The following is a 25,401-nucleotide window of genomic DNA, read 5'->3' as shown; positions in this document are numbered from 1 at the left end:
TTACTATTTTTGGTATAGAGTCAGTAAAAATTTGATTTTCATCATTATCTGAAAATTTTTAAGTTATATTTAACGAAATTATCATCTTTCTTTGTGGTATAACAATGTACAATCAAACAACCTACCAATCCAGATTTCTCCAAATATTCCTTCTGTAATAGTTACATTTTTGCAATTGCACCCATGAACATCCATGTTCATAAATAAATTAGAATTAATATAATGAATTTCAAACGATCTTATTTAACAAAATATTCATAATATTGAAAGTAGTACAGTAATTTTGATAACTAAAATATACTATGTTATTGTACTTTTTGTAGCTTAAACAACAGAAAGTCACTTGTTTTTTAAATATTTATGTAATTGGATATAAAAACATAGAATATTTATTACTACTAAAACGTATGAAAGAAAAAATTTAATTTTTTTCTGCTGTTATTTGAAATGATTTATTAATAATAATAAAGCACCACCTACAATCTGTGATGCTTGAATGTTACAATAATTGTAATAATTAATATAATATATATTCCAGTTACTATTTATAATTTATATAATTAATATTTATAGAATAATGTACAATGCTTGGAAAAATACATGAATTTTTAGTGCAAATTAGACACCGCATCGATACGTTTCCCGTTTAGTATTTTGTTTAAATTTCATTACATTTAAACGTGTCGAGTAAAAAATCGAAGACGATATTCGTTATTGCATTTCTTTAATGTATTTACTTCTTTTAAATTTTGCATACTATAAATTGAATATTTGTTGCCTGCTTTCCCATATTATTCTATTTCTCGTATTCATAATTATTGATGGTCGTGCAGTGCCCAATATCTTGTTTGGCAAACTATATTTACCACAGAAAATTCTCTGAAATCCCTATCTCATTGTACAATGTTTTTAAGTTATATTACACAAAATTTTTTTCAAGCTTTGGGTTCTGCATTTCATTACTTTTTAAGGCGCACACCAAAGCAGTCATCTGTTACTTAAATACATGTGGAACACATTGCACTTAGCTTATTAGTAATACCCTTACGACTACAGAGTAATTTAAAATTTAAATAAGTTGTCAGTGATTATGGGTTTACGGGTTGCAGTACATTCTACGTCCTCTTAGTTCATATATTACAAAAAAGAATACTGACAAAATTTAATTTCACACACAAATACTAAATAAATGAATAACTGCAATAACTCCATAATACAAATTGTCTTCAGATATCATTCAGTAAAATTATTTAGAATATTATACAACAGAGAAACATATAGAAAATGAATATTGCAGTAAATACTTTTGTGTACATTGAAAGCACACATGTTTCATAATTATCATCTTGGTCATAAGTGTTATTGTATAAATTACTAATTTGTAAGCAGCATGCAGTATTATCGTAATTTCAATAAGGAAATATTTACAATTCCAATTTATACTGAAAGAAACATGTTCAGAACAGTAATATTTTGTCTTATATAATTTCAAAATAAAATAGTTCTAATAAACTGATTCGTACTTATTTAAAAAATAATTAGTTTATGTATATGTAAATCAAATCATCTAATAGATAGGATTTAAAATGTTTGCACGTTATATTACATGTGATATTACATGCCAATGATCACTCTTACAATTATTCTGAACATAGCTTCTTAGAAAATTGTATCTAATTAATGAAACATATAATCTATGAATGGTCTTTAATGAAATACAAAACTGGATGTTTCTCTTATTTTAAGTTAAAGAAGTTGTAATATATAAAAAATAAATATAGCTTAGACTAGCACTGTTGGCGATCAGATGCCATTACACAATTCATAATTGATAGCTGCCTAATATTGTATTTTGTATAAGTAAATTATTGTTACTATCAACAATTACTGATATTAGTTTTCTAAGACTTCATTAAATATTTTTCAATTACATTGGAAGCATTTTCAATTTTTTTGTGTCTCTTAATATATTAAGTACATGATACTAGCACCGTAGAATATCTTTGTACAGCATAGAAAGGCATACCCATGAAATATTAGTCTATAAGTTTCTAGTAACATCATAAATATTTCATCAGTAATCAAAGTTTGAAAAAGTATGAGTATAAACCAGATGAGTTACTTCACTTCATATGTAATAAACTATAAATATACCAATTTAATGGGTTCGCTTTTCTTGCTTAAGAAACACTTAAATACATCTTTAATGCTTTGCTAATTCTACTTTGAGAAAAATTTTCTTGGTGAAATCTTACAAAAACTTTTTGCTCGATGAAAGTAAATTGTATCAAAGAAAGAACTTCACTACACTTCTTAAAATCTATACGAGTACAGATATATATATCTGTTATTATGTATTATATATTATTAAACTCCACCCAAAAAATTCTTCTTCAAAGTAAATTCTTTTTTCTTCCATTACCTTTACTGCATTTTATGTACATTACAATATATCCTACAATACTGATTATCATTCAAGAAATTATTGCAAAATCATAGAGTTCTTGAGAAAAAAATTCATACCACTTTTTTTATATATATATAACATTCTAAATGAGGTCAAAGAAATAAATGAATTATTTTGATTAGATAAAACATGGCGTAGAATATACGCAACATGTAAATTAGTTTTGATTGGCTTGTAAGTTTAATCTAAATTATTTAACTGTTACTTCAAGTTCTTGAACTAATAAATTAAATATATATATTCATATAAGAAAATCAAGGTTGGTTAATATCTTTTTAGTAGTTAGAAAGAAATAAAATGTGGATCAAAATACCGAGTATTACAAGTATTTCTTTCCTTCTTTCGTGCAATCCTTAAAAAAGGAAAGGAATTAGATTCTTTCTAATACTCAGTGTTTTGATTATTTATTAACAATTTAAGAATAAAATAATTTCTGAGGCACTCGTGCACTTAAAAATCCAAAAAATATTTTAGATTATACTGTACAAAGTGTGACCTATATAAAGGAATGTATCGACCATTGTTATAGTGTTAAACAAATAGTAACTATCCAATATATTCTTATATGTACATTGTGATTATGTATATGGTGTGTTTTTGTCCTAAAACAATTTTCCAAATATATCACACCTTAGATGGCTATATACTTTTTATAGCTAAACTAAGTATGTTAAACATTTTTCTACAGGTACCCCAATCACTTCAATGCATACTGTTTTTATATATATAAAAAGTGTCATTTTGACTGCACATGGCATATTAAATTAAATTTTCTATGCTGGTAGCTCACAAATGCATAAAAAATCTCACTATACAAATTTTTTTGCACATGTATCTAGTGCCATGGTATTTGTATACAAATTAAAAGAGTAAAAAAATTATAAAACCTGACACAGTATAATGGCAAACAAAAAATGTATGTCTATTATCCTACTTATGCATTACAAATATTTCAAGTAAAAAAAAAACTGTATACACAGGAAAACATTGTGATATTCGATTTGTATAATGTATGATGTAAAATTTGCCTATTTAGTATACTTAAATGTATTATCATAAAATAATGGTAAGAAAAATTATATATAATGTTTTATATATAATAATTGAATTTGTTAATATACTAAATATCAATTGTTATGCCAATTCCATGTAATTCTTAATAATAATGTTATGTTTAGATTTGCAAGTTTCTCTTAATGATTTCTTATGTATAGCAATCATCAATGTTTTCCTGTCTATTTACGTTTATAAGTTATTATTTTTATTACACTATACAATAATCAGATTCAATATTCTATTATTTTGTCAGTAAATATAAATTTTGATGGAATGTAAATTATTATTAAGATAAATATGCTTACTAAATGTTTTATATATATGCAAGCATTGAAAATTAACCTAGCTGATCTTTTCTTTATGCAGTTGCATAGCTAAACAAGATAAATACAAATCAAATGATATGGTTCTATATTCAAAGAAATTGGATCCATAACGTTCAAAGAAATTTTTTTATATGAAGAATGAAACTAAAAATTTAATGATTGTACTAGTACAATAAAAAAAATAGAAGCTCCCTATAAAAGCCTTAATTTAATTCTCAATCAACAGAATGTCAAAGTTTCATTAAATCTTTGTCACAATGTTAGCTTCTTCATCAAGATCTCCATTTGGAATTCATGTAAGATTTCTTAAGTTCTACTTTAAATGAACTATATAAAAGAAAGAATTACTAACTGTTACTATTTTTGACATTGTTACAATAACTGAAACTACTTTTGATCAAATCTAACAATTGTAGCAACCAGATCAAAAATGATTTCATCCCAGATATAATTCAAAATATGATATCATTGATACAAATCTTTCAAAATCGCCCTAAAAGAAGTTAAAAAAATACGTTCTAAATAATTATACAACTGCGAAGAAAAACAGCTCTTACTTTATACTAATCTATAAAAAAGATGGAATTTAATTAAGAAATATTTTTCACAAAACCAATACAAAGCCAATCTGACTAGTGTTATTATTCTTCTAACACATCATAAGCACTATCTTGCATCGTCTGTTTAAAAGTTTTATTATTCTAGTTCCGGTATTTGCACTTACTGTAAAATCTATGCAATTCAATAAGATACTAAAGAATGTTTAGAGTAAAAGGAAAAGGATTCTTCTAAAAAATTATAATCTCTAATTTTAAATTATAATTTTTAACTATAATCTTTGTTCCAACTATTAAAAAAATAGGATCTATAATCAATAGAAAAGAATAGAATTGAAATTATTTACGAGTACGTAAAACTATTACACCGTATGTATACGGTGTCAACAACGAATGCAAGATGTGCGGAATGTATGAATAAAATATTTGTAATACATACAATTTAACTGACAATATACAATATTGAATGTCCAGTACAAGCTAGATAATCCTGACATTCACACTATTTCTACAAAACATGAGACATACCAGTTCTTTAACAAATTAAAAACAGTCTGATCGGATATAAGAGTCTTTCACGACGATGTCTCTATATTTATACATACGGAATGTTATATTCTTACTGTATTCGATGACCTGCACTAATATATGAAAAACGTCCTGCAGGAGGCAGTGCTTTCAAAAATGTGTATCGCAATATTCTCTTGCTATAAAGATTTGATCGATCTCTGCCACGTCAGATACTCTTTGATTCATATAATTCTAATTAAATGTTACTTTCAAGATTGACAAACATTTCGGATTATTAATTATATCTATATCGTCTGTATTATTTTAAATAAGCCAATGCTATGACAAAAATTCTCTTTCTAATTCAGAAATACTTGGTTTCCTACTTCTGTTTAATCGACGATTAGCTTGCAAAGGTATAGTGACGTCCTGGCTTTGCCCATGTACCGGAATATCCAGTAAAGTTTCTCTGTGTTCTCGCGATATTCCATCCCGATCGAAGGTCACTGGAGAAAACCGCACCCTACTAATAGAAATTTGACTATCTTTAGCTGAAACATAACTCGAGTCCTCGGATGTCAAAGAATCCGGAGGCGTAGGATTAGTTGGTGTACCTGAACCCGAGTTGTTTTTGCTAACACTTTTATTCGGCGAATTGTATGAATAATTAGATCGTTTCAAACTTGATCGTAATCGACTAACAACTTCTAAATTACTCGGTCGTTCGCCCGAGTTTGAATTTGAATCGTGTGAGTTCTGACGTGTTAATATTTGTGAACCATATTCGTGGTTAAGCATACTAGGACTATACGTTCCTACGTTTGAGATGACATTCGAAGGTCGTTGATAATAATGTCCAGGATAATACAAAGAATAATCGTCCTCATCTTCTAAGCGAAACGTTGGATTAACATTACTTTGACTCGACGTGCTCGCGTTCGAAACATTTGATGAAGTACGATGATGAGTATACGGAGGAAGTCTTGATACAGGCCGAGCTGGACTATTTATACTGCTCGGATTGTCATAAGCGTGTGGAAATTCAGGGCACTCAAGCATTCTATCACTGAAGGAGAAGACTTATGTGAGTATAATGTTTGACAATTTATCCCAATATTGTTACAAATACTTACTGGTAATCTGTATGTACAAAATACGTTGGTTCTTGTTGCCTATGATATTCTGGCGGAACAACTGTATACACTGGAGGTCCATAGTCTGGAAAAGGAGCAACATTACCCATGTATATCGTAGGTACTCTTTCCATACGGTCTACTCTTCCTGCATCGTGTGTAAATACATCTTCATTACTAGTGCTGCTGCTCTTTCTTCTAGGACTCGGTGTTGGTGCATTAGAACCTGTTGTACTACTCGCATAGTGTTGAGGCGAATCCGTGAATCTTAAAGGTTTATCAGGCATCACACTGGGTGGAAGACCTGGTGCTATGCCACCCATGTTACTTAAGAATGGCCTGTGGCAATAGTAAGAATTATCTCCTTTTTAATTGAAATGTTTCACAAATATTCAATACAAAAAAAATAGATACAATCCTTTACCTGTAATGCCTAGCTGGTCCATGGTACGTGTTGTGGGGATAACCACTACTTGAACTAAACTCGTAATCAGGACCAAGATAACTAGAATTACGATTCGATCCAGTATCTGCTTGAAACCACCATCTTGAAGGTTCATCTTCACTATCACCGAGCCGAGGATACAATCTTGGATGAATTGGAGATATGTTTGACATTCTTACATCATATCCAGTTGCTACTCCAGCTAGCATTGCTGCGATATTATACAACACCAGTTCTATTATGCTTAACTTTGGTTTTTTCATTTCTCCATTATAGAGAGTCGGCATTGGAACAGGCATTGGCATGATGTAAGGTCCAGTTAATCCAGGTTTTAATGGATAATCTGATGTTACCCAGTCAGTTGAAAGATCAGGTGCTACAGCTGTATAATCTACAAAAACAATCAAATTTCTACAATAATAATGGTCGTATTGGTACATATTTAAAAAAATGTAGACATGAAATATCATTAATATTTCTACTTTCCTTTTTACAATATTATTGTTTCAATTTTTTCTCTTGCTAGTATTTTCTTTAATCTTAATTATATTACAATTACTTAGAATTAAATTTGTTTATTTCTTACCTTTAGAAATTTTCAGAAATTTTTGTATAAATGTTATATAAATTTATTGTATTAATTTTCTAATAAACTAGTTTAGTATTGTAGTTGCACCATGCTTACATGTTATTGAATTACTTACAATTGTTTGTGTGTTCAAGCACAATGTGATACGTGCATTGTATTAAAACATTACATGCTGCGTTCTTGTTTTAACTATTTGTTACTACCAATAAATTCTATGAAGCTTATACATTATTTTTGTAAAAGACAATCACATAAGCTCAAAAGTCATATCTTAAACATGAACCATATTTTTTCGAAAATATTAAATCTCTGAAACTGAAGCAGAGTGTAAAAGGAAGGTATAAAATACTTCAAAGACAGTAAACATTTACTACATATAACTATTTTAAAACAATATTTTTTACTTTACTTCATTTCTTATTTTCTCAATTAAAAATGTTTGACTTTGTCTTCATTTTGTTTACTCATTCAATCAATAAAAGAAACAAATCAAATTTACATTTGACTCCCTGTTTCATAATAATCTACATTTCATGTTTCGTAGCAAAATTAGAATAAATAGGAATATAAAAACAAAACTAACGGAGTATTTGTTTAGAAATGAGATTGGAAATTTAAGGTAAGAAAAGGACCAAACCCATTTGACATTAACAGGATCCTACTGGAAGCATGCAGAAGGATTCTCTTACGCTCGGCTATTGGCAAAAACGAATGTAAAAATTTAAATATATAAAAAGCAGACAGTAAGAATTCTATTACTTTTTGTTTTATCTTTATAGTTAGTATAGTAATCGAAACAAGTATACAAAACTTAGCTGTTTTACAAAATATTTAGTACGTACATTTCTTTAAATGTATTCAATTGAAATCATTTACAAAAAAAACATTACATTTATTTCAAAGTTGTCAAATGCTATTGAATTACCACAAACCGAGCGTAAAAATTTAGAAAACGAAAAAACAAAATTCAATGTGTCGAACTGAAAAGGTTTTATTGAAAAAATTTCTATTTCTAAATACAAGTGTGTGTGTCGCTCCATTGTGTTGAATGTGATGTGTGCAAAATTTCTGAATCTATAAAGTGTAGAGAGACTATGGTAATACAAAAATGAAATCGCTGTTAAATTGGGCTGAACAATTGACACAAATCAAAAGTTGATTCTATATGCATCTGAGACAACAAAGAAAACAATACAACTCTACTCACACAATGTTCTATATAATTTTGATTTTTTAGGTCACAAAATTACAACTATAGTGAAAAAATACACGTTTTCAGTAAATGCTCCTTATTTAAAGCATAAATTTTCAACTAGATTTTTTGTTGTAATGGCAGAAGCATATGATTTCTTTTCACATAGTAGTGGGCTGTTAGCTCTGCTTTGTTAGAATGTTATGTACTCCAAACAACATCAGAAAAGAACCAACACCAGAAAGACTGCATTTACATTTTATGTACTCATTAAATTATAGTTCAAAATACGAAGTTCTTAGCAGTTTAAATTAAGATAAATAATATTTAGATTATTGTAGGGTAAAATTACCCTTTATTAAAATATTTTAAAATAACAAAATGACCATTGCGTAATTTGATAGACATTTGTATTTTGATAAAATTACTTTGATAACAAGGATACCAATTTATAAGAGTGAAATTGATTTCAATTTTTCATCTAGTCCCTGATAAAAATTTAAAACTATTTCCTATCAGAAGATATATAACTCACGATATGTACCATTCTAAATAAATTCAACCGAATAAAATAATCTTAAACACAACGCTATCGATGTAAAAAAAAGACTTGTAACTGTACATGTATTGCTAAAATAAAATATATATATTTTATACTAATATATTTAGACATTTCTCTATAAGAAACCACAAATGTAGAAAATCTAACTGTATAGTGTACTCATGCACTCCTATGAAAATAACTTTAAGCATAATCTACTTAAGTAGAATTCAGCGAAAAAAAGGGAAAACAAAGAAGGAAAAACCTAAAATGAAAAATTGAAAAAGGCACTGTCATCTGAGATCTCTGCTTCACTACAATGCGTAAAAAAGTAAAACCATTATTTATCGAGGCTAACTGTGACAAAGAAAGAAAAACAGTCGAGTCTTTTACAAAATATAAAACGGTTTTGCAGCAATGTAAAAAGACTTACGAGTGGGATAGATGCTTTCCTCAGAAAGGCCTGCAGTAAAGAAAATATAGGGTTGTTACTAAAACATATAAAACAGAAAGAAGACATATTCGTGAAATGCGTTTGTGAGTTTGAATTTGCTCTGTACGCACATCTCTATCTTCATGAAATGCAACGTCATTTATCACTTTTCTTTAAAAATTTCTCTGTAACAGAAGTCTTGTAGGACGTGTAAGCAACCGTGTTTAGATCTTCGGAACTTCTGTGCGAAGAAACATCCCTATGCAATTCAAGTAGATTCTTTTTCGATCTATGACTAATCGGCGAATTTTGACGATCGCATTCCTGGTAATAAGGCGCGTGCATGATCAAATTGATACTGTCAGTTTGATCTTCCTCGCAATCACGCAAGTATTCATTACTTTTTGATCGTTGATTCAATTGAGAATTTAAATCAATACATTGATCTAATTGTGGGGCACGTTGCTTCAAACTAGCATCTGATACATTGCTGACACAATCAAAGGACGTAGGCGACCTTTTGAATTTATTCTCGTGGAATAAACCTAAAGAATTTTTGGAAACAGAACTGTCGTTCGAATGTTCCGAATCAAAATTACAGAGCTCCGATTCGAGGCTCTCGAAATCTATTCCTTCTCGAGAATTGGCTGCTAAGAATTTAGGTATTGCACTACTTTGATCGGAATCACGTCGACTCAATTGCGGTATAAATATCGCATTATCTAAAACATTGTATTCTACTTTAACAGCGGTAGACTTGTCATCAAGTGCGTCACGACTCCCCCATGCCTTCATTTTATTGAAGACCCTTAATGGACTTTTTGACATTCTTGATTTATGCTGAGACTTTTTGCCAACCGAGTTCTCAGGACTTGACTCTAATCCATCCGCATCGTTGATTTTAATTGTAACGGAATTCTTCCGTTCAGCACTACGCGGAGAATTCAAAGAACTTTTTCTCGACCCAGAGGGGGAACGAAAGAAATCAGCGAGAGCAGTTAACCGTGATTCAGAGCTATCTCTACGTTTTGATTCTTTCGATTTACTTCTGTCCCGTTTCTTCTTCTTCACACGTTTCGCAGTGCCGACCAAACTAAATCCTACGTTTTGTACACAAGTTGAAGAACACGAGTACTCCCAATCACCAGCTACGTGTCTCTGACACTTGAGGGGTGAAGCTTTGAAACTGTAACTACTAGCAGTAGGCTTTGAGTGATTATACGCAACTACAAGATGCTCATCCGAAAAATGAGTTTTGAGATTGTTCGCCGATTTGTTATGCATTACCACCGACTCGTAAATATCGTTGTCCACAATAACCGAGTCTTCGTTTATATTGCAAGGTGGACAGCTCGTACTTTGCACAATGTTGTTAGAATTTTCTGGAATGTTGTTATAGCTATATCCTGGCTGATTGTCTATCAAATTATTTGCTGAGGAGTACAACTTTCTGGAGGAGGGGTTACCTATTTCTTGAAGAAGCGGGGAGCGGTGCGCGCTTGCCAACAGGGCTGTACGCAGGGGTGTCTTTTCAAGATCTGGAGCAGAACGAGACCACCGCTTGCCACTTGGTGACGCAGGATTTGGTGGCTGTGTGATAATAGCCCCACGCTCCCGTTGGTGGAGTGTCGACGGTCCCCAAGTCTTACCCTTTACTCCGTCTGCTGGTACTAAAGAAGGAAGACAAAAAACAAAACGCTACTCACTACAATACTAGTTCTTCCACCTAGGCCAGACTCTTTGCGAATTCTTTGCGCGTTTCAAAAAGATAAAGATGTTTTTCTTTTTTCTTTCAGTGAGACAATATTCAATTTTTACAGAGAAACTTCAAATATTTATTATGAAAGGTGTTCAGCAAAATTAAATAAAATATTTGCTATTCTTTTGCTTATGCTACTTTAACGTATCATACTAAAAAATTATATTGATACAGAATTTGATCGAACAAGAAAAGAATATGCAACGTAAATTTAAAAAAATACATAAGAGTGTATTCAATTATTCACGCCATGCTAATAAAGATAAGAAGGAAAAATGAATACAACGTGACTACAAAGCACAAACAATGTGATTAAAAAATTTCTTGGAAATACAAAAAAATATCATAAGGCAAAGTCATTCATATAATACCACACGTATTTATAATCGTGAACTACTAAACGTTGATTGGATGTGTCACTCACATGCGATTGCCCGAAGTCTTGGTATGCTCGGAGAACCTGGTGGACTGTTAGGTCTCGATGGGTTCCGTACTTTTCCTCTGTCCAAAGCTGTATGTTGAACGGTTATCGTGTGACGAAAATCTGAACAAAAGTATACATATTAGTATTATTATATCAATCATTTAATGGAACATTTGATTTTATTTAACTTACCAGAAGGAGCACTAATGTTACTACCAGGCTCCTTTTTATTTAATTTTAATCTCGATTTCTTGAATTTTCCACGACGCTTGTTTGGTGTAGGAGTATTTTGTTGTTGAATTATCATTACAGTGAGTTCGCGTTCTAGTAAGTCTATTTCCCGGGCAGCTAATTCTTGTTCTCGCTGCCTTAAATTTTCCTCGTGCTGCCGTTGTTGTACTTGTGCTTTAGTTAATTCTTCTTCTCTGCAGCGCAATTCCTAGTAAACAAATACAGGAAACGTAAAAACTTATTATACCTCCATTTAATAAACTAATGACATCTGTAATCAGAAATAAAAATAATTTATAAACATTAATAATCACTACGTATTGTCTTACCTCTTCTAATGAACGACATTCCTTTGTATAGCATTTGAAAAACGATTCAAAATGTTATTTATGTTATTATAAATGAAGCAAATTTAAGATTATATCAGGTAGAATATTTAAACTATGTGTCTTTATATTTAAACTATATGTATGATACTAAAGAAATATAATTATATACCTTTTCCTTCATGCGCAGTCCATGAAGAACCTGCTCAATTTCAAGTCTCCAGTCTTCTTGCATTGTATGAAATGATTCATGTGGTGTTGCTGCAAATGCGCTGCGTACTTCATCCAATTCAACAAGGATTTCTGCAAATCCTGGTCTTGAATGACTGTCTGATGCCCAGCAAGCTAAATGGTAATTGTATGTTTTTAATATTATTTCAAGACATAAGTAAATGAAATATTTGTTGCGTTCTCGTAATAAATATTTTTACAATGATCTACCTTCCATTAAAAACCTCCAAGGCTGAGGACAGGTTGATGGAATGGGCAATGTAAGTTTATTTACTGCAACGCCATATGCTACTGCCAGCGCATCTATTCCTTTATAAGGTGTTTCACCAGTCAGAAGTTCCCATAAAAGAACGCCGTAACTGTGAATGTAAAGGAATATAACTTACCAAATTACAATCTAATATGATTAAAATGATATAGGTGATATAGGTGAATGAACTGACCTCCAAACATCACTGGCTTTACTGAAAGTACTCTTTTTAATAACCTCTGGTGCCATCCAAGCATATGTGCCAGCTGCTGACATGCGAGTTGTTTTATAAACTTCCCTTGCTAATCCAAAGTCAGTTATTTTTAATGTTTTATATTGTAGATCATCATTTTCAATAGGTTCGCTTAGCAACACTGTAATTGATAAAAAGAAAAGTGGTATTAAAATGATTATATTGTTTATAGTAAAATTATATGATGTTTATATTAACTTCAATCAACATTCAGACACTATCTTACCATTAGAACTTTTTAGGTCCCTGTGAATAAGACTTATAGGAGCTTTATTATGAAGGTAGTCCATGCCACGGGCTATTTGTATGGCCCAATCAACAAGTACATCAGGCCTGATTTTTCTACCACTAAGAACCCTGTTCAAACTACCCCCTCTTGCATACTCCATCACGAGACACATATTTGGCATTTTTAAACAAACTCCTTCTAACTGCACAATGTTTTCATGTTTTAATAACCAAAATAATTTTGCTTCTTGTTGAACATTTTCTAATGTAACACTTGGATCTTCATCTGGATCCTGACGGGCTGCTTTAACAGCCACTTCATGTTTCTGCCAGAATCCTCTGAAATGTTATTAAATGTTATGCATACTATTTAAAAACTCGTTGCATTAACACAAATTAATTGGGTAATAACATTACAAAGTAACATTTTATACCTGTATACTTTCCCAAATCCGCCAACTCCTATCACTTCTTCTAATTGCAACTCCTCAAAGTCAATTTCAACTGGTTGAACTTTATCGATCACCGATGAGACCCTATCGATACTTTCTGCTTCTGCCACAAAATTGGCTGGAAAAATTCCAACTTTGCCATGGATTTTTCCAGTCCACCATCCTTCGTCACCTGAGATTTTTGAATCTTTCGATAGAACCTGAACCAAGCACATCAAACAAAACAAACATATAGTTTCACATTTTTATATGGACTATTATACTTTCTGAAATCTACTATTATAAGTAATTTACCTCAACTGTTTCTCCCCTTTGCAAGGATAACTCATCCTCACCTTGGGCGACATAATCAAACAGTGCTGTGAATAATGTTGAACTATTGTCCTGTCTTGATTGAGAAGAGGAATGTGTACCATGAGAAGGACTAGTTTGTTGAGAAACAGTTCTTGCTGTGCCGCCACTGTGTGTATCAGACACACTACTATCAGACATATTGTTGCTAGACGTACGCCCATACAAATATCCGTAACTAAAAGATAAAACCCAAGCAAGGTCCACATTATTCATGTAAAATTCATGTTAAATAGTTCAACGTTGACATATTGTTAATGATTGACTTTTGTACCTTGTGGAATGATTATTTGTTCTATTATTATGTTGATATCTTGGAGATGAGTTAGCTGTGTTAGGACTATGGGAGTTTGAGGAGCCATTCTCTGGATGTAGTAAAAATCGCTCGCTCCGATGGCGAGCATCAGGTTGTCCGTGGTCCATCAAGGTAGACAAGCCTCTTGCCGATAACCCGGCTGGCGGCATATGGCCCTATGCTCTCCGTATTCTTCTCCTTTTTGGAAATTACACCTTATTTGTCTGGTAGATTTTGTGCAATGCAATGTTGGTAGAATGGTAAATAGTAACATAAAATGTTCTAACTGTATTACTTGTTTATCTTAAAATCAACTAAATAAACATACATATGGATATATAAGAATCAGCAAGTTTTATGTCCACCTTCCATAATTTTCTAACACTGTACACAAATCCTTGCACATTTCACATATTACCTTATACACATGTCTCTTGAAATCATTATCAACACGAGAACAGAAAATAGTTACATGACATTTCAGAAGTATTTTAAATGTACGTACACGTTTCGTGTGAAAATTCTGGGGTGAGAGAAGGTGATCACCACCACTAACACCCCGTGCATAAAAACACTTTAACAGTGACCGGCATTTTGATTCGCGACTCCGGCATCAACGCGCGAAGATTTCCTGATTTTTCGTCGTGTATCATAATCCCATCGGGATCACAACGAAATGAAATTTTCGAAGAGTAGAAAAAAGCTCGATATGCCGAAAACCACTGTGGAGCCTCGCGTCGGGGTGTGTATACCCACAAGCCACTGTTGACGAGGCCGAAACTCCTCATTGAATTGAGATTAGGAGAAATGTACGCGGGACGTGCAGGGATAAAAGCGACGTGTTCGCCTCCCGGAGGGCACGACGCTTCGCGTCAGCCCGCAAAACGCACGATGATTCCACATTTAATGATAGAAAACGGAGCAGCACTCATAGCAATAACCTAACGGACGCCATGTTTCGTTTGACGGCCCCACCGTTGACGTGATGATATATTAGACCGCGATTCATAGGGAGGACATTTGAAAGGCCGCTCAAGTTGTTGCAGATCTGTAATGTTGATCCACAATAAAACAGTACACAATAAAGTAATGGCACTGTTTAAAGGAAAAATATTCGATTTACTAAAAATTAGTCAATCAACAAACTTATTTGAAATAATTAGTTTAGTAATCGAATAGTATAAATTATTCTTAAATAATATTATCTTTTTCTGGTTGTTATACTCGATGGCAACGTGCCGTTAATGCAAAGCGTATGTGACGAAGACTGCAAGTGTGTTTACCACTCATAGAATTGTATAGTCTATGTTGAAAATCATCTGAGAAGTGAAGATGGCTGTGGAGTCAATGAGCTGTGTGCGCCAAATCCATTGATTAAAAAAGACCAAGATAAAATGTATCTCCTTATTGTTTTCCACACAATTTTCTGAAAAGAGAGAATAAACTACGAATAAAGCTGTGAAACAGCAAGTGATGGGAAGATGGTGAGGGAGCAGATTTGCTACTGGTATGGGTTCTCAAATGCTGGAAATTTTGAGACAAAGCGTCTGGGCGAGTCTGACAGGAGGCTGGTTTTACGATCCTCATCTCGACGTTTTTTCGAACCTCTTTCATCTTTATATTTGGCTTTTTCTACTCTGTCTGCCACTCAGCATATACGTTGTAAGTTGATTTATACACGCGTCAATCTTAGCCCTTAAGTTAACATTTACATAGTTCTTATATGTTTACATTACTATATAAATAAATAATTAAAATATATACGTTATTTGTTTGCAATTTTATTAATTTGTTTTTAAATAATTATATATTAAGTGTACTATATCTAACTTTTTCATAACTGTGTGCTTATCTATTTAATATACGTAATCATTTCATCATCTTGTTACAGTATTTTCCACCAACACTATATGTTTGGTTAGCATATTGTTTTTTGATTGGAGTTCTTTTTGGTACAATAAAGTGTGTCAATCATGCACTCCATTGTGTGTATGATACAAGCGAATGTTTAGAAGAATCGGGTCAAAATGTCAGTCAACAAAGGTCAGAAAGCGAGAAAAGACGCATAGCACATAACAAATGCAGAGTACAATCTCAAGATCAAATAGATCATGGAATAGAGTTACAAGTTTTAAATGGTATAGTAGTCAAGATTTAACATAATTAACGTGAACAGTTTTATTAATCTTTAGTTCCAAAGTATATTTATTTTTTAAATTATGTACATTTTCTTGATTTGGTATAGCACTAAATGCAATAACCATATTATTAGATTAATGCTTTTTCATAGGAAAAACAGACACACCACCTGTAGAATGCTCATCTCGTAATTCTTTCATTGAATCAAATGCGCAAAATGCAGATGCAGATAGCATAACATCAGAATACAATCGAGATAAGCCTAGTTCAACTATGGATTTGAAAGTAGAAATCCATAGAAAAAATAGTTCAGAAAGTTCAGAAGAAGCACAGCAGATAACTAAACAAATGGTACCGAGTATAAATGTGCATGAAGAAGAATTAGCTGAAGAGTATTATCTAAATATCATAAATGGTATTAATTTTACAATTTTTATGTATAAGTTATGCTATTTAAATACGTTTTCTATATATTAATAACTATGTTCTAATTTTCCAAATACATGCAGACATAAGTTTGACTCGTAATAAATGTATGACTATTGCTGATGAAAAAAGGAAAGAAAAAAGGAAGTTGTGTGGGCTTCCATCAGAAGATTTACGAAATCGTCATTCGAAACAGTGTAGTCTTGGCAAAACAGGTTCTGAAAGCCAAATTAAACAAACGAGTTCATTAGAGTTGGAACATCATGGAGATGATTATTCTTATTGGAAGTCTAATCAGAGTGTACGGCTCAATCCTAATTTTATTCCAATGGAAACTCACCTACTGAATGATCATCCACAAAGTTTAGAAATTATATCAAAGAAAGAAGATACGGATAAAAATAAAATTTCATCGCATCCCCAATCTTTAGAGGTAGGTCTCTACAAGTATTTATAATTTTAATTTTTAATATGTGTTCAATTAAAGTAAATATTATTTTTCCGAAGGTCATTACAAAAAAGCCACACCAACAACTTATCCATCCGCAAAGTCTTGAAACAATTGGTGCTGCTAGTAAAAACATAAGTACTACAGATGACAATAATTTGCCACTTCATCCGCAAAGTCTTGAAACAATCAGTGCTAAGAAGGTATTCTCGTTAAGTTATTCTGTTACATAATATCTTACTTACTTTATAAAAAATATGTAATAAATTTTGAAGGTATTACCTCAAGCCACACTAAAAAAAAATCAGTTACAATTACTACCATATCTTAGTTGTGGGTCAGAAATAGTGCATCCTATAGCAGAACAAAGTGACGAACAATTTGCTAACGAAAGTTCTGTAGGGCATGCCCTCCGAGCGTGTTACAGTCCATTACTTACTCGAAAAGCTTGTGAACCAAATGCTACCTCTAATCGGGATAGAAGTCTTAGTACTAGCCGATTTGTAGATAGATATTCAAGGTAACATAAAAGTAATAGAAATTATTAATTAAATTATGTTTATAAAGATGTTTCCTTTCAAATATTTCTTGGTATTTAGATTTTATGGAGATGGTGGTATAGATAATGATTCTGCGAATTCTCGGGATGCATTAATTGAAGAACTAAAGCCCAGTATCAAAAGAAGATACAGCAATGCAAGCCAAAGTAGTCATGATAAACTGAAGTATAAGCAAGATAAATTGAAGTATAAGCAAGAAAAAATGAAAAGTTTGGATGATCCATTGAATGCTGGAAGTGTGGTTGGTATCGATCGATTGTTTGAAGGTGGTGATTGCTCCCTGGAACCAAGAACAAATAAGAGTATATTTATTTTATGAATAATTAACAATTCATTTATAGCATGCGTAACGAAAATGACGTACATTAACGTATCTTTTTATGTTCAACAGATATGCATAATAAAGAACCAGAATCCGGTTCGTCTAGTACAACGACATTGAGTTTTGAAAACGAGGTAAAAAGAATGTTACTTCCGCCATTAGAAACAGACAACAAACGACACCAAGGTGCGATACCCAAACAAAGCCGTCCAAAACCTGCACTAGAGACCACTGATGATAATAATACAACTTCCGAAAACGTTTGGACAAGACGTAAACAGCCGGTACTTATAATGTTCTCCTCTGGTCGAGATTTAACTAATTTAAGATTAAGTCGCAATTTGGATAAGCGAGATATGTTAGCAAGACGAAACGCTCTAGCACCAGTATGGACACAAGATGAGTTACGAGAAAAAATTCGAGACGACAATGTTGTGCCACTATACACTGACCTATTTGATGAAAAAGGATTTGTGAATAATACATTGTTGCGACAACAACTGACTCATTTCCATGCAAACAGAGAGCTTGCAGATTCTCTGAGCAATAGTTACAGCAGTATGTCTTTAAATTCTGCTGGCTTAAGTGTCTACATAGATACTCCACCCGTTCTATCGAGTCCAGAAAGCAACCAAACGAAGGCACAAAATTCAGTAGCATCGAATTTAGTCTCTTCAAATCAGTGCACCATAGAAACTTTAGGACGAGATCAATTTCATCAAGACATAATATCGCGCATAGGAACAATGACGGATAGAAATCGAGGATTACAGAATTTATTAGAGTATTTCCATTTAAATCTTTATCAATCTGCTTCGAATTGGCGAATGCCTGCTTTGACGTTACCAACTCATCAAGAAGATATAAGGTTATCGTGGAATCGCCTAGCTGCCTTTGATGTATTTAATTCAAAACCTAAACAGACAGGTCATTATTATAAGTGGAAAATAGGCAAATTACCACATATAAAAGTGCGATTCGATCGTTTGTTTTTATTAGTTTTGCTAGACCAAAATTTGACTATTTTTGAGACCATAGTCTCCACGCTTTTAGCAGTGGCTGTTGCAGGTCTAGGTCTTATATTACTTCAACAAGGTCTCTATCGAGATATATTCGCTTTCATGTTCTGTTTCGTAACTGCTGGGTGTCAGTATTCATTATTAAAATCCGTTCAGCCTGATGCTGCTTCACCGACACATGGTTATAATCGCATTATAGTATTTTCTCGGCCTATTTATTATATACTATGTTCTGGATGTATATTAATCTTTAATGAATGCTTGAGAAACTTCAAAACATCTGAGTTTCTAATATACGGCTTCCGAGTTGCTGATTACGATGTTATATTACAAATTCGAAATGTTTTATTAATTTTTCTTCTATGTTTTCCAATCGTGTTTTCATTAGGCTTATTTCCTCAAATCAATACCTTTTTAATGTATTTATGTGAGCATATAGACATTCATTTATTCGGCGGGAATGCAACAACTAGTCTAGTCTCTTCTCTGTATTGTCTCTGTCGCAGCATTGTTACTGTCGTTATACTATATGGATTTGCTTATGGAGCAATTACAGAACCCAAATCCTCGCAACATATTTTGTTCTCGGTTTTTGCGGGTTTATTAGTCGCTATATCTTATCATTTGAGCCGATCATCCTCGGATCCTACTGTAATATGGGACATTGTTAAAGTAAGTTTATGGCCATCAGAAATTTATACAGAAGAGAAAGAAGCCAAAATCATTGAGAATACATCTCGTAAAGATAATACGTCGGCAACATACGAAGAAACGAAAATTAGAACATCAGGAAGAAAAAAACATGTGAAAATTAAAGTTGGTGAACAAATGTCGGATGCAGAATTAGTGGATCCTTTACCTAAAAAATTAAGAGCAACAGTGTATGCAAGATTGAAGAACGATTTAGTGATATGTGCTGTAATAGGTACCTTATCGTTTGGAATCCACTGTTCCACTGTATTTACAGCTTTACAGCCTGAACTGAATCCAGTTTTGTGGGGTATTGTAAGCTGCCTAGGATTTCTATTACATTATATAGTGCCACAGCTTCGAAAACAATTACCATGGTTGTGCTTATCGAGACCAGTACTGCGTAGTCGTGAACATGCACAATTTGAAGTACGTGAGCCAGTAAAAATAATGTGGTTCGAGAAGGCGTATGTGTACCTTTCTTTCATAGAAAGAAATGTTCTATATCCAATAGTATTCCTAGGAGCGCTCACCGAATGTTCATCAAAAATTGTAAACAAATTTGGAGAAAGCGTGGGCACATTAATTATAGTCGTGTGCGGATTGAAGTCTTTGAGATCTTCATACTCTGATCCATCGACACGGTACCTAGTTCTGATCTTTGCAGTGTTATTCTTTAAGTTAGACTTCCGAGAACGTAGTGAAACTTTTCTCGTCGATTATTTTGTCACTGGAATAGCATTTGCAAAGATTTACGAATTATTGTTGAAGATAAGATTTGTTGTTACATATATTGCGCCTTGGCAAATCACCTGGGGCAGCGCGTTCCACGCTTTTGCCCAACCGATATCGGTCCCACATTCTGCCATGTTATTCTTGCAAGCAGGCATTTCTGCGATACTAAGTACTCCATTGAGTCCACTTTTGGGAAGCGCAATTTTTATATCTTCATACGTGCGTCCTGTAAAGTTTTGGGAAAGAGATTACAAAACTAGAAGAGTGGACCATTCAAACACACGTATGTCTTCGCATTTAGATCGGAATCCAGGTGCGGATGACAATAATCTGAATTCAATTTTCTACGAGCAACTAACGAGATCGTTGCAACACAGTCTTTATGGAGACCTCGCTCTTGGTCGCTGGGGAAATGTGGAACAAGGAGATTGTTTTTTATTAGCATCCGATTACTTGAACTGTTTAGTGCATATTGTACAATTGGGTAATGGATTAGTAACTTTTCAATTGAGAGGTCTTGAATTTAGAGGAACATATTGTCAGCAAAGAGAGGTATATGTGTTTCCATTAAATACTAATCATTATAAATTCATTGTTGTATTTAGAGTGAGCATGATGATTTTGGTTTCCAGGTGGAAGCAATCTCTGAAGGTATTGAAGAGAATGATGATTGCTGTTGCTGTGTAATGGGACATTTCTCAAATGTGTTGAGTGTAAATGCAGCTTTCAGTCAGCGTTGGTTAGCTTGGGAAGTTGTAAATGCCAAGTATGTTTTAGAGGGATACTCAATTTCGGATAATTCAGCAGTTTCTATGCTTCAAACGTTCGAATTTCGCAAAGCATTGGTTACCTTCTATGTAAAAAGTATTATTTTTTACACTGTCAAATCGTCGAAGTTGAAATACTGGTTAGGAAACGCTGATATTTCTGAGGCCTTAAAAATAACTCTCGACAAGAATTTCGTGGATCTAGATCCCGTTTTCAAAATGAACATCGATGAGGATTACGACTTTCGTGCTATTGGAATTACAAGAAGCAGCTTTTGTAATGTTTACTTGGATTGGATACAATTCTGTGTAACCAAACATGATAAGGTATGTTCTTGTAGTACACAAAATTATTTTAAAACTTATACAGTGATTCGATTTTTTCGATTTTCTTTAGACATTAGATAAATCTAGGGATTCGCCATTGGTATCTTTATGTCTTGCATTAAGCCTTTTGGGAAGACGCGCTTTGGGAGCAGCATGTCACAATACTGTGACAAATGTTGAATTTTTTATCTATGGGTTACATGCACTTTTTAAAGGTACTGTTTTACTTAAGCATGCATATCAGTTCAATAATATTATTATTTAATAAATTTATGTCTTGTATCCAGGGGACTTCCGCATAACATCAGTTCGAGATGAGTGGGTGTTACATGATGTAGATTTATTACGCAGTGTTGTAGCAAAAGGTCTAAGAATGGCATTGAAGCTACATCAAGATTATTTCATGAGTCCAGACTTATACGTTGAATTAGCTCCTCTTTACGACGCTATAGGCAGTCATGATAAAAATCTTGTAATTAGTCATGAAGCTGACCCAATGTGGAGGAATGCTGTTTTAAATGGTGCACCCAGTCTTCTAGCACTTAGGTATTTTCACAAGTTCACTATTTTAACGTTTTCAAATATAGTTTTTAAATATATCTCCATATTTTCAGGTATGTACTTGAAGACGGAATGGACGAATATAAAGTGATTATGCTTAATAAACGATTCTTAAGCTTCCGAGTAATTAAAATGAATCGTGAATGCGTGCGTGGCTTATGGGCTGGGCAGCAACAGGAATTAGTATATCTAAGAAATCGAAATCCAGAGCGTGGTTCTATACAAAACGCGAAACAAGTTCTCAGAAATATAATAAATAGTTCTTGCGATCAACCAATCGGCTATCCCATTTACGTTTCACCATTGACAACTAGTTACGCTGAAACTAACGAGCAATTATGTTCCTTGATTGGAGGACATATAAGTCTATGCGTAATTAAACGTAACGTATTAAAATTGTGGGAAAGGTAAGACAATAGAATAGAATACTACTAATCATGTTTGATCAATATCTAGTACAATGTAAAGTCTATTATTATTGAAAGTATTATTCTCAGAATCAGAAGAAGGTGCGGTCAAGGTTGTTCTTCTGGTGGAACAGGATCTCAAGATGATGGGGGTTTTGGAAACGATGGAGTATATGCAATGACCACCTACAACATTCATTCAGGTACATAAACTTATCATGCTTTATCTATTTTAATTAGATGGCAACGTAAAATGAGATTTTAACATAGGGTATAGTCAGTCGGGTTACAACACATCTGGTTCACAATCTATAGATTCCGGATGCCAAATCGGTGGATCAACTGGACGTGGTTCTTTAGGAAGAGCAAATACAGCGTCTCTTGGTGGCAACAGAGGATCATTGGCTTCAGTTGGTAAACCTACGAGTTCTACATTAGCCAGTTTAGCTGGTCTTCTCAGCAATACCGATATTAAAACTGAGACTAAGAGTGAAACCAGCTTTTCCGGTAAAGTTGAAAAAGAAGAAGTTCTCCAAAGAGTGCGTGTAAGTAAAGAAAAACAAATTTTATTTTATGATTTTAATTTTTGTGATCCAAAAATTGTTCTAATAACTTCACTTATTAGATCATAGATCCCAATCAAGTATACGATGCGATTAATCTGGGTCGTCGAATAGATGTAATTTGGCCTGATGAAAGGATGAGGCAACAGGGTGGTAGGTCTGGATGGAAACATTGGGTACCCGAAAGAGGTATGGAGGGATGTGTTGTTCATTGTTGGTCTCCTAATCATCGTGATCCGAATCGGCGATCTCACGTGGACAAAGTCATCTTACTTGTCAAAATTGATGATAAATATGTTCCGGTAGCGGAACAGGGAGTGCGAGATTTAGGAGCAGAAGTGTGATGAAGTATTTTTAAACATTCTGTAGTGATACACATTCTGACAATTTTCGTACAGACATTTTAAAAAAAAAGAAAAATACTGTGGTTACTGATATTAACACATTAAAAATGAAAATTCATTCCAACATAAAATAATAAATACAAAGATTTTTGATGGAAAATTATTCTTGAAATTGTACATAATGAAACTCGACGAATTTTAAAGCTAGTTTGTTAATTCAATTATAATATATAACTATAAAATACTCTTCTCTATTTTAACCTCTCGGAGATTTTCATTCATTAAATACTTCTTTTCATTAACATTGTTCATTCGCTTCTGCATTTCTCTCATCTTGCTCATTATTCGGTAATTATAGAGTTTCAGAAACATTTTGGAGAAAATCGTAACTTTAAAAAATTTGCATAAATCATAATTAAATATTTTGCAACTTCCTACTATGATTCAAAGATAACTTCTTACGTGGTTACTGAGAAGACTAATGTCAATCGCCAAGTTATTCAATGCAAGGTAAATTGTACCATGTTGTATTATACTGTATATCATATAACTATTAGATAATGTAGCAATTAACGGGATCTACATGTTACTTGTTGTCGCAATAAATTATTATATTTATCACTTGAACATAAAACCAGAAACGAGTATGTTAAAGTTATTTTTCGTTGATTTGCTGCGTAGAAAGTGTTTAATTGTTTATTATTTGTAATTATACAGAATCTTCTCTGTTCAGTGTATGCAAAAACGAAGAAAGTACAAAAGCTATTAACTGCGTCAATATATATTTGTATCCTAAAGTTATAGCGATGTGATTTATAGGAAGTAACTAAATTTCGTTAGTTTATAAGTATAGAAAATGCTGTAGATGATCATAAATTGTGGTATTTGTTAAAAAAAAGGAAGTCATTTTTTGGTGTTATTATTATTATTAAATGTACTCATTCAACAACAAGTAACAGTAGAAATTTGTATATAATGTCATTCGTTTTTTTCTACATTTTGTTACATTTTTTTTAAACGACTCAATATAGATAAGTTGTAAATATACGTACAATTTCTGCAAGATTAAAGCGTCCAAATGTATTTACTGAACGTGTAATTTTGTGGGGCCATAATGCTGCCTCTACAGAACATATCGATACACAAATAGCAGTGTTATGTATAGTTTGAATGACAACCATTTGATTTGTGTAACATTATTGTATGAAAATTGTGGTAAACACAGTGATGTATTTACATTTGATATGTACTGTCATTGTGAATTTTATGAAAAACTAATATATTAAGAATAATGATGTAGTATCATAAAATGAAACAAATGTCATGTGAAAAAAAGAAATTATTACCCGTAAACGTACCACAACATTTATCTAGGAAAGAAAAATAAATTTGTTATTATTTTTCTTTCGACAAAAGACTTAATGAACGCGTTTTCCTAATTTTGTAAATATTCTTAAAATTAATTTTCAATTTATTTGTTTTATCGCAACTGTTAAAGAAATTTAAAACGTGTGTAATGGTTACTAAAATAATAAAAAAAATGACACGGGGTTGCTTGCAAAAAGACAAAATGCTTTCCTTTTTATAATCTAATGAAGAGAAAAGATTTACATGTATTTGGCATGAAAAATTGAAGATTGTAACCATGGAATCACAGCATTGCCTTATCATGGTGTCTCATGAAAGCACCTGACTGATGAATAAATTATAGCTAGTCCTTTAATTGTTGGTACATGTTTATGTATCGCTTTCTGCCAAGGGACAAAAATCTTTTTCACCAGGGAAATCACGGATTAAACAATCTTTATTAAATCTCTGATGTACTGTAATCAACGGTACACTTTCATACATATATGTACAGAATTGTTTTACGACACAGAATAAAAGTTAAAAATCAGGTTAAACAAAATTTGTTTATAATCCCTGCAATAATATTTTCATGTCTTAAAATTTGCATTTGCTATTTAATAATACGATTTTTAGCCGACAAGTTATAAAAATTTTATTGAGATCATTAAAGTTAGTGTTTAACTATGAGACGTTT

General features: G+C 32.5%; 2 protein-coding genes across 10 annotated transcripts; one reads left to right on the top strand and one right to left on the bottom strand.

The window, feature by feature from the left end:
- Positions 1 to 441: 441 nt before the first annotated feature.
- Positions 442 to 15,010, bottom strand: LOC144474762 (mitogen-activated protein kinase kinase kinase 10). 6 transcript variants are annotated; one of them, XM_078190000.1, is made up of 16 exons: positions 14,029 to 15,010; positions 13,698 to 13,932; positions 13,386 to 13,603; positions 12,950 to 13,290; positions 12,664 to 12,844; positions 12,431 to 12,579; positions 12,162 to 12,334; positions 11,993 to 12,013; positions 11,625 to 11,871; positions 11,433 to 11,552; positions 10,716 to 10,919; positions 9,250 to 9,279; positions 6,474 to 6,885; positions 6,228 to 6,388; positions 6,050 to 6,134; positions 442 to 5,982 (listed from the first exon to the last, which is right to left on the bottom strand). In XM_078190000.1, exons 1-16 carry the CDS (start codon positions 14,217 to 14,219, stop codon positions 5,256 to 5,258), a joined length of 3,495 nt encoding a protein of 1,164 aa, XP_078046126.1. In that variant the 5' UTR covers positions 14,220 to 15,010; the 3' UTR covers positions 442 to 5,255. The 6 variants fall into 6 exon arrangements, with proteins under 6 accessions (XP_078046126.1, XP_078046122.1, XP_078046123.1 ...); XM_078189996.1 differs by having other exon boundaries at positions 6,050 to 6,388; positions 14,029 to 14,273; positions 14,378 to 15,010; XM_078189997.1 differs by having other exon boundaries at positions 6,050 to 6,388; positions 14,029 to 14,247; positions 14,378 to 15,010.
- Positions 15,011 to 15,381: 371 nt separating this feature from the next.
- Positions 15,382 to 25,308, top strand: Pcx (pecanex). Of its 4 annotated transcripts, none has more exons than XM_078190128.1 (15): positions 15,382 to 15,711; positions 15,941 to 16,187; positions 16,340 to 16,603; positions 16,698 to 17,047; positions 17,122 to 17,265; positions 17,338 to 17,582; positions 17,662 to 17,924; positions 18,014 to 20,940; positions 21,021 to 21,482; positions 21,553 to 21,697; positions 21,770 to 22,028; positions 22,097 to 22,450; positions 22,541 to 22,653; positions 22,766 to 22,995; positions 23,076 to 25,308. In XM_078190128.1, exons 1-15 carry the CDS (start codon positions 15,559 to 15,561, stop codon positions 23,355 to 23,357), a joined length of 6,438 nt encoding a protein of 2,145 aa, XP_078046254.1. In that variant the 5' UTR covers positions 15,382 to 15,558; the 3' UTR covers positions 23,358 to 25,308. The 4 variants fall into 4 exon arrangements, with proteins under 4 accessions (XP_078046254.1, XP_078046252.1, XP_078046253.1 ...); XM_078190126.1 differs by having other exon boundaries at positions 22,721 to 22,995; XM_078190127.1 differs by having other exon boundaries at positions 22,529 to 22,653.
- Positions 25,309 to 25,401: the final 93 nt, after the last annotated feature.

Source organism: Augochlora pura, chromosome 9, assembly GCF_028453695.1.
Source record: "Augochlora pura isolate Apur16 chromosome 9, APUR_v2.2.1, whole genome shotgun sequence".
In the NCBI taxonomy this organism is placed as follows: Eukaryota; Metazoa; Arthropoda; class Insecta; order Hymenoptera; family Halictidae; genus Augochlora; species Augochlora pura.
The sequence above is the reverse complement of the archived record's forward strand: the minus strand, read 5'-3'. Positions and strand labels throughout refer to the sequence as shown.

Coding starts and splice junctions, on each gene's coding strand:
- LOC144474762 (XM_078189996.1), bottom strand. CDS start 14,219: ATGCCGCCAGCCGGGTTATCGGCAAGAGGCTTGTCTACCTTGATGGAC. Junction 12,845..12,949: donor GGACCTAAAAAGTTCTAATG/GTAAGATAGTGT, acceptor TATCAATTACAG/TGTTGCTAAGCGAACCTATT. Junction 10,920..11,432: donor AAGACTTCGGGCAATCGCAT/GTGAGTGACACA, acceptor TTCCTTCTTTAG/TACCAGCAGACGGAGTAAAG.
- Pcx (XM_078190125.1), top strand. CDS start 15,559: ATGGGTTCTCAAATGCTGGAAATTTTGAGACAAAGCGTCTGGGCGAGT. Junction 16,188..16,339: donor AGAGTTACAAGTTTTAAATG/GTATAGTAGTCA, acceptor GCTTTTTCATAG/GAAAAACAGACACACCACCT. Junction 16,604..16,697: donor TTATCTAAATATCATAAATG/GTATTAATTTTA, acceptor AAATACATGCAG/ACATAAGTTTGACTCGTAAT.